Source organism: Camelina sativa, chromosome 20, assembly GCF_000633955.1.
Source record: "Camelina sativa cultivar DH55 chromosome 20, Cs, whole genome shotgun sequence".
NCBI lineage: Eukaryota > Viridiplantae > Streptophyta > Magnoliopsida > Brassicales > Brassicaceae > Camelina > Camelina sativa.
In genome coordinates this window covers 16,474,113-16,486,558 of record NC_025704.1, presented here as the reverse complement: position 1 = coordinate 16,486,558, position 12,446 = coordinate 16,474,113, and the positions used below count along the sequence as shown (strand labels likewise).

Genomic DNA, 12,446 nt, shown 5'->3' with positions numbered 1-12,446 from the left:
CCTCTAGGATTTACTGACATCACTGTGGTCCAAGGGTCATTTGCTGCAGTTGCCCGTGGATATCTAATGTAGCATATTTGATAGGCTTGTGAAGCGAGGATGAATGGATCATATTCTTGGAGTCTCTTTCTCAAATGTATTGTTGTGACACCAAATTCGTCATGTTTCACACCAGATCCAACAATTGGATTGTACCACTCACATGAGAAAACAATGCACCGTAAATTGATCATCCCCGGATAACGAACTTCTAAGATTTCGCGAAGGACACCATAGTATACAAGATAACCAGATTGTGCCGACACACCATAATCACAAGTTGGCCTAGTCTTTTTGGGTCTAAGAATCTTGAATGCGTAACCACGAGTACAATACATGGGATAAGCTTCCGCAACATATAAAGGCCCATTAGCAAACTCCAATAACCATGTAGGAAATGATTGCCCTCTAGAAGACATTGTTGTTACCTATAAAAAATATTTTTAGAAAATATTCAAACAGTAAAATAATTTTACTTTGAAATATATATACTAATAAATTTTAAATAAGAAAAACTTACGTAGAATATTATCCAACGACTAAATTCAGCCTGCTTGAGTTTTTGAACTTCATCCTCGCTCATGTCTGGATATGTAAAGCGTACTTGGTCCAAGTAAATCCTATAAATTAATTAACATGAGGATAAATATATTTGCAATTTCAAATATAATAAAAATAAATTAGCATTTCAATTGTAAATTTTTTACCTCTCATACTCCATAAGCTCTTCACAATTTGTGATTATGTACATGTGCAAGTGTTGTACCTCTTCCTCTGTTAGCCTTCGTTTCTTTGCTTTTCCACTTAATCGACCAATTTGGGAAAATATATTTGGGACTTGTACAGGGTAAAAAGGTGTCTCCCCACCGTCATCGTGTCGAGCAGGTTTTTGCATCTTTGTTTGGACGTGTTTCGGAAAATAATATTCTGAGAAGTGTGCGGTTTCTTCGTTGATGCTTTCTGCTATGATAGAACCTTCGACTCTTGCCAAGTTTTTTACTTTCTTCTTAAGAGTGCCCATGTAGCACTCAAAAGGATACATCCATCGATACTGAACAGGACCGCCAAGTGCTAACTCTCGTGGGAGATGAATTGGAAGATGTTCCATAACATCAAAAAAAGACGGTGGAAAAATCTTCTCAAGGTTACATAAGATCACCGGTATATTTTGCTCCAAGCTATGTATCCCTTCTACTGTAAGCGTCCTTGTGCATAAATCTCGAAAGAACACACTTATAGCTGCATATATTATAACATGAAATGTTAAGATATTAATAAACACTGATAATTAGGCATAAAAGTTAAATAATCTGTATGAGAAAATACCTGCAATTTCTTTGTGTACACCATGTGGTAGAAGATGCTGAAAGGCAAATGGAAGGAGGCGCGGCATAATGACATGACAATCATGGTTTTTCATTCCTTGAAACTTCCCTTCTCCCATATTCACGCAGTTACGAAGATTAGATGCATACCCATCAGGAAATTTGACATGCATCATAATCCACTCTAAAAATGCTTTCTTGGAAGATGCATCTAATCGGAATCGAGGGATTGGTGCTTTCCCATTTGGCATGACATGAAGTTTTCTTTGAGAACATATATCAGGCAAGTCCAATCTAGACTTCAAATTTTCTTTTGTCTTTCCTTGAACATTTAGTACGGTGTTCCTGAGATTATCAAAAACGTTATTTTCTGTATGCATGACATCAAGATTGTGCTTCAACAAAAGATCCTTCCAATATGGTAATTCGAAGAAGATACTAAACTTGTGCCAGTTGTGATGATCGCCATATCCATCAACGATATCATGCCCATTACCATCTCAAACCGCTGTCTTCTCAGCACCAAAATCTCTTAACTGATTCAAAATTTCTTCGCCAGAATACTCAGGAGGTGGACTATCAACGACTTGTTTGTTCTTTTTAAATAATGTGGTGCTCCAATGATAAGGATGATCTTCAGGGAGCCATCGTCTGTGACAATCAAACCAACTCGTTTTACGTCCGTGTTTCAGCTGAAATGCATCGGTGTTATCTTGACAATACGGACAAGCTAACCGTCCATGCGTTGTCCATCCAGATAACATACCATAGGCTGGAAAATCGCTTTCACACCATGTTCCCATAACATTTGTAACTCATATATCAATGGCTGCAAAAAAACATCAAGTGATTTCTTCGGATGATCTGGACCTGGATCAAGAATGGTGAGAAAAAGAAACTCCCGTTTCATACACAAAGATGGCGGCAAATTATAAGGTGTCACGATAACTGGCCACAATGAATATTGCCTCCCATGTTTCCCAAAAGGATTAAAACCATCTGTAGACAAACCAAGATAAACGTTCCTTGGCTCATACGCGAAGCCAGGATAGACTGACTGAAAATGTTTCTGTGCTTCTGCATCCGATGGGTGCGCAATTACACCGTCTGATGTATGTTCTGCATGCCATCTCATTGCTCCTACTGTACGCTCTGACTGATACAATCTTTTCAACCTCTCTGCCAACGGTAAATACCACATCCTTTTATATGGTATGGGAACTCTTCCACTTGTGTCCTGATACCGAGGTTTACGACAAAAACGACATGAAGTGCGGCCTTCGTCTTCTCTCCAATAAATCATACAATTATCACTGCACACATCTATCACCTGATATGGCAAACCAAGTCCAGCTACGAGTTTGTGCACCTCATAGTACGAAGCTGGTGAAAGATTATTCTCTGGCAAAATTTCTTTCACAAAATCAGTAATCGCATCCACACAACCCTCTGATAAATTCCAATCCGTCTTTGTGCCCATCAACCTAGTTGCAGCTGATAATGGTGAATGACCCTTCTTACAACCATCATACAATGACATATTTGCTGCATCTAACATATCAAAGAACCTCCGGGCTTATAAATTTGGCTGTTCTACTCTATCTCCATCCTGAATTAATGAGGGCGCATTTTCCCTAAACGCATTGTTCACCATCTGAAATGTACCTACGTCTACTTCTATCGGTGGTTCTTCTACACTATCCGGAATATAATGTTGACTAGTACTACCATAATCTACCATTGATTCACTTTCTCCATGCGAAAACCATATCTTATAACCCGGCATAAATCCATCCCTAAACAAATGCTTCTTTACTAATGATACCTCCAGATTTTTGTAATTCCGACATTTTGGACAAGGACAAGACATAGTACCTGTTTCTCGCGTTATGCTCTGGTTTGACGCGAATAACATGAATTGTCTAAGACCTTCCTTGAACTCTTCTGTAAGTTTGCCCATCTCTTCATTGTATCTAGGTTTATCCATCCATGAACGAAAATAAGCATAAGGATCTGAAGAAGACATTATTGTTGGTATTGTGTATATTTTCGTTTACCAAACAAGTGAATCATAACTTGAATATATATACACAAACTTTCCAAGAGATTTCCAACGGATTTCAGAGGGATTTTTAAATAGCACAACGGATATAATTGCAACGGCTATATCACAACGGATATAATCGTAACGGATATAATTACAACGGATATAATGACAAAGTTCTTAGTAATCCGTCGGAAATTTCTTAGATTATACCAACGGTCTTTGACCTCCTGGAAAACCGTCGGAATTTTTGAAAAATTTTCGAGGATTTTCGGATGACCTTATTTTCGTCAGAAATTTCCAAGCAATTTCCGACGGATTGACAAATTTCCGAGAGTTTTCCGAGAGATGTGTTTTCCTCAGAATTTCCACAGAAATTTGTCGAAAACCTCTTGGAAAACTGTCAAAAACTGTCTGAAATCAACGTGTTTTCTTGTAGTGAATGCGTTAGGTTATTTCTAGATTTCGGATTCAGATCAGGTATTACGAATTCGGATTACCCGAAGTTCTCAAAACTCAAAATTTATTATCCAAATCTATCGAAATTGTTTGAAAATACCCATACTGTCTAAAAACTTAGAGTATTTTTACCCAAAGTTACTAAAAAAATAGTTTAAATACTCAAAATATCCAAAATATTTAAAAATCTGAATATATTGGGAATTTACATTATTATAAATATAACTAACTAATATATTACTATTATATATTAATATTGTGGATATAGTTGGGTACCCGTTTGGATTCGGGTTCAGATCGGATTTGGATTTTCAGATTTAGAGATACGGAACCCGTTCGAGTATTTAAAAATTTTGGATACGGGTTTGAGTCGGGTTTTTTAGATCGTGTTCGGATCGAATCTTCGGATTCGGGTATTTTTCCTAGGTTTAGGAACCAAGACCGCAGTCTCCTTAACCTCGACCATCAACAACAAGCTCTAACCTTCGATGAGCATGGAGAACTGATTCAAGATAAAGTTGGTAACACCATCTATGCACATACCGATGAACAATTCAACCCTCTGGCTGGTCATGATCAACAAGCTCTTACCTCATGTTGCTGCTAGAAAATCTACTTACGTGCATCCTTTAAGACATGTCATGCCATACCGTACGATAGCTGATTTTGATGCTCTAAATCAATACCTTCGAGACCGAGCTGCCATACGAGTCCCTCGTCCACAAAGACGTGATAATGAAATTAAACCTCAAATCAGTCCCTTAGTGAAGAAAACTCAATTTCATGGTCTCACCACTGAACAAATGATGGATCACAACAGTCCCTTTGAAAAAATCTGTACTACAATAAAAACAAATGGAGTACCCGAAAACTATCTTAAGTGTAAAATTTTATCTTTCTCTGGCCGATAAGGCTCATAGATGGTTAAAGTCTTTATCCCCCATGATTGATTACTAATTGGGAATGGGGATTAGTAAAACCATCAAGAATCGATTGCCATGGTCTCCTAATAAGAATATGTCTAGCTTCCATCGGTAACATATCACATAAGATCTATAACATTCCAAGCCCAATTTTGGGTGGGTTTCGATCGACACCATCAAAATTGAGGTTATGCGGTTTGTTTTGAAATCGTCTGGTTTAGCTTGTTTTAAATGGCACGAGCAGCCTCTCTTTTGTGGGTATTATGTTTTGTCGCTTTTAGAGAAAGATAAAAGAGGGAGAGTTGGCTTGTGTGCTTGATTCAGAGGCTTAAAGAGGGGATTTTAAAGATTTAAGAGGATCATAAGAGGCTTGTTTTGGTGTTGTCAAGGGAAGGGGAAGCAGATCAGCAACTGTTCAAGCGTGAGAATGTCATTGTGGTGGTTGTGTGGGCTGTTCTTGTTTTAATTCTTTCTAAATCAAGGTTGAGTGTTTATGTGTTTTTGGTGATGTGTTGTTGATTGCTTTGCTTTATGTGTGTTTGGATGTGTCTTTTGATGGCCTTGTATGGCTGTTATTGCAGGTGAGTCGTGGGAGGAATGACTGGATTAGGGTTTCGTCGAGGAGAGATCAACAAAGGCGTGTTCGTGGTTTGGTGTCGACCGATACCAGTGTCTAGCGGATACGGATTGTGTTTTCTTCATTGTTTGTTTTGCTTGTTGTGATATGGTTGCTGGTTATGTTTGTCTTAATCATTTGTCTGTATAGCTAGTAGATGGGAGGATCACTTCACTGAGTACTTCTGGTAATACTCATGCATCACATTGTGTTTGTTGTGCAGGTAAAGTGAAACGTGGAATCATGGCGATAAGGAGAAGGATGATCTAGGGTATCGATTACTTTGTTGTGGTTATGTTTTATATGTTTTTGGAACCTTGTTTAGGATTATGTATAGGTTGAGAATTTATATTGGTTATAATTGGTATGGTATTCTAATATATTGGTGTTGGTTTGATATGTCTTCCGCTGCGTATGATGGATAATTGGTGGTTTGTTGGTTGGTTATAATTAATTATTATAGACTATTTAATTACATTATATTAAAAAACAAAAAACGGGTCTGGTCGTTTCAAAATCTCATCCTCATATTTGTCCATCATAGTATTAGTGGACAAACCACTTGATTTTTAACTTTAATCTCACTACTGTCATCAAGCCACTCAAGATCATACAGATTCAGATGCTTATTTACTTTCGAACCAAGCTTCTTGACCATAGTGTGACTTGTCACATTGGTAAATCTTCCTCTATTAGTGATAAGGCTGCAAAATTTTCCTTGTAAATAACATTGCGTGTGAAAAAAGTTTTTTTCTTTGATCTTGCTCCTTGGTTTATAATTTTGGTGCGCTTGGTGCACAACGAGGACGATCAGATCAGTTACTGGGGTGACACTACAAAAAAACCTATACTAATAGCATATGAAAATTGCTCGGTTTTCTCATTTGCTATTAAAGATAAGTTTATAATTTTAGTCGTGATATGATAGCATTCAATAAACGCTAAGCCGAAAAATCTCTAAGCGGGAATCTAAAATTGCATTATCCGTCAACACTTAACCAAATAATTCACTAAAACGCCTTTTCCCTACTCAATTCTCCTAAAACTTTTTTCTCGCTCTCTCCTTCAAACCCTAATCCCCTTTCTCCATCTCCAAAGATGCAAACCCATATCTTCCTCTTGTCTTCGTCGATGACCAGCCCAGATTTTGAAGCTCAACCTCTTCTCATCGTTTCCTCTTTCTCCTTTGTCTTTCGCCGTTTGTTCCTCTCATCTTCTCTTTCTCTTCTTTTTCTTCTCGGCTCATACTTCTTATTACCATCACCATTAAACCCTAGATTTACTTTTCCTTCACTTGTACTCGGAAATTTCTCCGATTTGGTATAATTTAAGCTCAAATCGAATGATTTTATGTTTGAATTTCGATTTGGGATCATGATGATTTTACGAGGAACTATAAAAAGTTTGGTTTTCTATTTTTTTTTTCAAAATCAATGAGCAGAGTTAATTTTTCCGAAACAGGGTTTGTGGGTACCATAGTCAGAGATTGGAAGGTGAATTGATTCCATGCCCTATTGATCCATCTCAGTAAGTCAAAGCTTTTTTTTCCAAAGGTTTTAGTTTTCTATGTCTCTTGTTGTTGTAGCAAACTGTTTGATTCCAATTTTGTAGCTCTGTGTTGCAGGAGAATCTCGAAGGGCATATCAAAAGATGTCCTTTACTCAAACAAACCATACAATTGTCTGGTCAAAGGTTATATCAGAAGGGTATTAATGCTGGAAACAAAGAAGAAGAAGATAAGATGGGAGCTTGTTTTGTTGTAACTTCAGAGATGAAGAGGAATCTGCTATATAGTATGAGTGTTTCTAAGTTTCATCAGCTAATTAAGATAATTGATGATGTTCATAGCGGTATTTGTAAAGATATTGGATTCATATCTGTCACCTGAAGCTTGTAACATATGGTTCAATAAGGAGATAGATAGCTAAATTGTTAGAAAAATTTGGAGCTTTTGTTGTTGTTGGGGTTTAGTTAGTGAGATGAGAAGTTTCTGTTTTACTAATAGTTTCTGTGATTGATTTGGTTGCAGAAAATTACTGTTTGAAGAAATAAAAGTTTTGCAGCAAGGTTCGATTCTTGATAACTCTCTAATTTACATGTTTTAGACACCCTTTTTATCCATGTTTTGCATTATAAATACCCTAACCTTAGCATTTTTAGGTCTTTAACCTTAGGAATTTTGCATTTAGGCCGTTTAGGATGTTGCATTGTTGCATTTGTGCATTTTGGATGAAAACAGGTGCTTTGGAGCCCAAAAAGGGGCAAGAATGAGGTAAAACCCGAACATGTACCCGATGGAGCGATCGTGCGAGAAGAACAGTCCAAATCTTGATCCGACCAAAGAAGATCCGAGCGCTGGAAGAACAACCCGAAATCCTACCCGAGCACCCACACGACTAAAACCTCATGCATAGCTTCGAGCAGACCTTCAGGCAGAACTGAGCAGCTAGGTCAAAAGGGTTTTCATATATAAACCCCCTTCCTTTTTTTCGCCCTAGCAAGCCGCAGACACTCACGACCCCAGAGAGCGAGAGCTACTGAGAGAGAGAGAGAGAGAGAGAGCGATTTACATTTTCATACTTTTAGCGATTTACATTTTCATACTTTGTTAGGATTTGATTTTTACTTCTTTCAACTACTCTTTTAATTTCGATTCTGTATTCTATTACTTTAATATTTTTTCAATACAATGCAATTCTCATTTGTTTGTGTTTTTATGTTGTTTATCATGAGATCTGAGTAGTGAACCAAAGTTTCTGGGGATGGGTTAGGTTAGAGAGTGTTCTTAATCGATTATAATCTTTTAGGATTGATTGTTCTTGTTTAATATTCCCTTCTAGATAAGCGTTCTTAATGCTAGTTTCAGACCGAGAGGTTGAGGCCAAATCTAGGGTATTTTGCCATCGAGAGATGTTTGTTGAAGTGTCTGAATCAACTTATGCTAGAGATTTACTCACTTCGCCTAAGAGATTAGATGAGTAAGGAGTTTATTGACAAAAGTGAATTGGATTTTAATGCTTACTTGATTATGTTTCTTGATATCTTGTGTTTCTGTTGGGTTTTAAGCCTTGTTTTTGCATAGTTTTGTTGCATAATCTTGTATTTCTAGGTTGTTTTAGGAGCATATGCATCTAGTGTGCTATCTCTCAGGTTCTTGGAGTAATCTCATCACATTTGGACTTGTTTTGGTGCAAAGAAGCAAAGAAGAGTGGAGTTGGAGAAGTGACAAGAGATCAGGAGCAATAAGCGGTCAAGCCCAATCGGCCAAGCGATGGCCAATGGAGCCACGTGGATTCACCAATCGGCCAAGTGATAACCGATGCCACTCCTTGACGTCAAGATCAGGAAGCATACGCGGCCACGGCAATCGGCCAAACGGTGGCCGGTTGAAGCAATCGGTCATGGTCCAATTGGTCAATCGATGGCCGATGGAGCTCAGTTAGATGAAGATAAGGAGGTGCAATCGGCCAGTCCAATCGGCCAAGCGATGGCCGATGGAGCCACCAGACCTCATCAATCGGCCAAGACGTCCCGTAGCCGCCAGACTCTACACTTGTTTTAGTTTTGATCCCGGTTTGACCCGGTTTGTTTCGGGTTGACTCTGGTTCCCTTCTACTTTCCTACAAATACTTTAACCCTATTAAGGGGAGACTTATCTTTTGCTTAGCAGCTTTTTAGAGTTCTTAAGCTTTCTTACTCTTGGTTTGTTGAAAGATTTTGAGTACTTCTAAGTTTTTAATAGCAATTTCTTTCTAAAATCTCCTAATCTACAATCTCTTTTTATGATTTAACAAAGATCAAAACCTTTCCATTGTGTGATCATGATGATGAGTGTGTAGATCCTTAGAACTTTGGGCTAGGTAGAGTAGGGAGATAGATGATTAATCCATGATGTCTAGAGCTTTATTTATGTGTTTACTATCTTGTTTAGTGTTAATATTGCTAGATAGCCTTGATCAAGCTTAAATCTAGACATTAGGATTTCTATGCCCAGAAGGTGTTTGATGAAATTCCTGAACCAAACTATTCAAAAGCTTTGCATTCCTAGCCAATGGAAATTGATGATTAGGGTGCTTAGTGGTATTTAGACTTGTTTTTAATGCATGCTTATCTTGAGATTGCCTTTGGAATTTGTTGATTATCACTTGATTAGCATAGGATCTCTATCATGGAAATGGATTGATTTGCATAAGTGTTCTTAGCCATAGGATTGTTCTTGATTGTTATTTAGACATATAAGATTGATTAGCTATCTCCTAAGTCACTTACCTTGCCCAAGGTTCACTTGTTTAATCTTGATTTAAAATCTGTTTTTAGTTGTGTCCTTGTTGCTTTGAGTTTGCATTACTTTTGAATGGTCTTGTTTTCTTTCTTTGAGTCAATTTGTTAGTTAAGATCCCTGTTTTAAAAATCCCTGCCTAGCACCGATTACACCCCGCAAAATCGCTTGGCCCATCCTCTCCGCCACGATATCCCCGCCTAGCATCGATATCCAATTTTATCTGTCTAATTTGACTATAAACCGTCTAATCCGATTACTTTCTGCTTAATTTTGTATATAATGATTATATTTAGAGTCAAATAAAAATCAAATATGTATTTTTTTGTTATTTAGACATTTAAATTAAGAGTTTATGATGTTTTACAATAACTAATGTACAATTTTTTAATGAAAATCATAAATTTTCTTTTAAAATTACGTTTTTATGTGTTTATCGTAATTTTAAAGACAATACTATAGTTTTATATTTTATTCGATTTTTTTATTTTAAAATAAACAGAACTATACATATATTTAATACTATCTATTTTTAGTTTATTACTAATTTAGTGAAATAACCCTAAAACTAGTCCCCGATTAATCCACGTTTAATATCCGATTTTCTCGCTAGGGGCTAAGCCCACTCCGACCGCCCGACTAGCGCCTAGTGATTTCTAAAACAGGGGTTAAGATTGTTACAAAAGAACCTATTCATGTTTAATTTTAGATTAAGCATCTTTGTACATTCTTAGTGAGTTGATTAATGCAAATTGTGGATTGATAATTTAATTGAATAAAAGTACTACATCAATTTGGCGCCGTTGCCCATTTGCATTCTATTTGACCATTAGGATTTCAACTTTTCTTGAGCCTATTCATTTACTTTACATTGTTACTTACTTGGTTTGCTTGAGTGTTTTGAGTTCTCTTTTGCCAGGTGTATGAACTTGAGAAGTCAAGGCCAAGCAGACCTGATTGACCGTGTAGACGACATCTACCGTTTTGAGCGAGAGAATCGTCGATTAGCAAGACAAGCTATGGACAACAACCCTCCTCCTGCTGCTGGTCATAATGGAAATGACCAACACAATGATGATAGAGTTCCAAACCATGTACCAAGACAAGCCCCTCTCATTGGAGCTTATGATGCACCAAATGTCAATGGACACCGCACTGGTATTAGAGCTCCACCAGTTGAGAACAATCACTTTGAGATCAAAGACAGTCTTATCAACATGGTGCAGGGATCAAAATTTCATGGTTTGGAAATGGAAGATCCACTTGATCACTTGGCTCAATGTGATATGTTTTGTGGTACTGTTAAGATCAATGGTATCCTGAAGATGCCTTCAAGCTACGCCTCTTCCCATTCTCTCTTGGTGACAAAGCTCACATTTGGGAAATGATCTGCCTCACAACACCATTACCTCTTGCGATCAATGTTAGAAGACTTTTCTATCCAAATTCTTCTCTACTACAAGAACAGCAAGACTAAGGAATGAAATATCAAGTTTTGCTCAAAAGGGAAATGAGAGTTTTTGTGAAGCATGGGAAAGATTCAACGGGCATCTATCTCAATGTCCACATCATGGTTTCTCCAAAGAGTCAAAGTTGAGTACACTCTATAGAGGAGTCTTGCCTAAGTATATAATGCTTCTTGACACAGCAAGCCATGGAAACTTCTTGGGTCAAAATGCAGAACAAGGAATGTTGTTGGTTGAGAATCTTGCTCAAAGTGATGAGAACTATGGAGAGGATTATGATAGAACTCCAAGGGACTATACTGATATGAATGAGCAGCACCGCAAGGAGATCAAAGCTTTGAATGACAAGATGGATAAGATGATTAGTGCAAATCAAAAGCAAGTTCACTTTGTCAATGAATGTGAACTTTATCAAGAAGGTATGGAAGGTTGTGTTGAAGGTCAAGAATAGGTCAATTATGTAGGTGGCCAAGGGTATAACAAGTTTAATCCTAATTATCGCAACCACCCTAACCTCTCTTACCGCAGCACCAATGTCGAGAACCCACAAGATCAGACTTATTCACCACAAAAACCTCCTGGTTTTCCTTCCCAACCCAACTATCAGACTAAACCTCAAGGGAGCTACCAAGCCAAGCCTCAAACCTATTCCCAACCTCAGAAACAACTGAATGCACCACACCCTCAAGGTCAAGTAGATGACATAAATGCTCTACTAAAACAACGCCTAGAAGGACAAGGGAGAGGTGCCATTGAACTTGCCACACAAATGAAAGCAATGCACAACAAAGTTGAGAATGTATATGGTGAGTTAAATTCTAAGATTGAGAGGTTTCAAACACAGGTCCAGGGACAAGCTTCTTCCTCTTCAACAAGACAAATGGGTTCATTACCAGGAAAACCTGAACCAAACCCAAAGGAGTACATCAATGCCATCATGCTGAGAAGTGGTAAGCAACTATCTACTAATGAGCTCAATAGGGACATTGATCCTAAAGGAGGGGAGGTAGTGGTTGAGATTGAAGATGAGGATGAGTTGATAGTGAAAGATATGGGTAAAGACAAAGAAGCTGAAGAAGTTGTGGTTGACAAAGGGAAGAGTAAAGTGGTTGAGGCACCAAAGCAAGATAAGACACAAATATAGTTTCTTTGGCAACACCTTTACTTTGCTAAAAGATTGCCATTTCCTGGTAGGTTTAAGAAGCAACAAGTGGACAAGTATAGAGCTATGTTTGATGCACAAATGAAAGATGTTGCTATTACAATGCCTACCATTGATGCATTCTTGCTGAACC

General features: G+C 37.7%; 1 protein-coding gene and 1 pseudogene across 1 annotated transcript; one reads left to right on the top strand and one right to left on the bottom strand.

The window, feature by feature from the left end:
* Window positions 1,865-3,390, bottom strand: LOC104772581. Its single transcript, XM_010497180.1, has 4 exons — window positions 3,030-3,390; window positions 2,695-2,915; window positions 2,131-2,601; window positions 1,865-2,056 (listed from the first exon to the last, which is right to left on the bottom strand). Exons 1-4 carry the CDS (start codon window positions 3,388-3,390, stop codon window positions 1,865-1,867), a joined length of 1,245 nt encoding a protein of 414 aa, XP_010495482.1.
* Window positions 4,831-12,446, top strand: part of LOC104772580 — a 28,652-nt pseudogene continuing 21,036 nt past the window's right edge.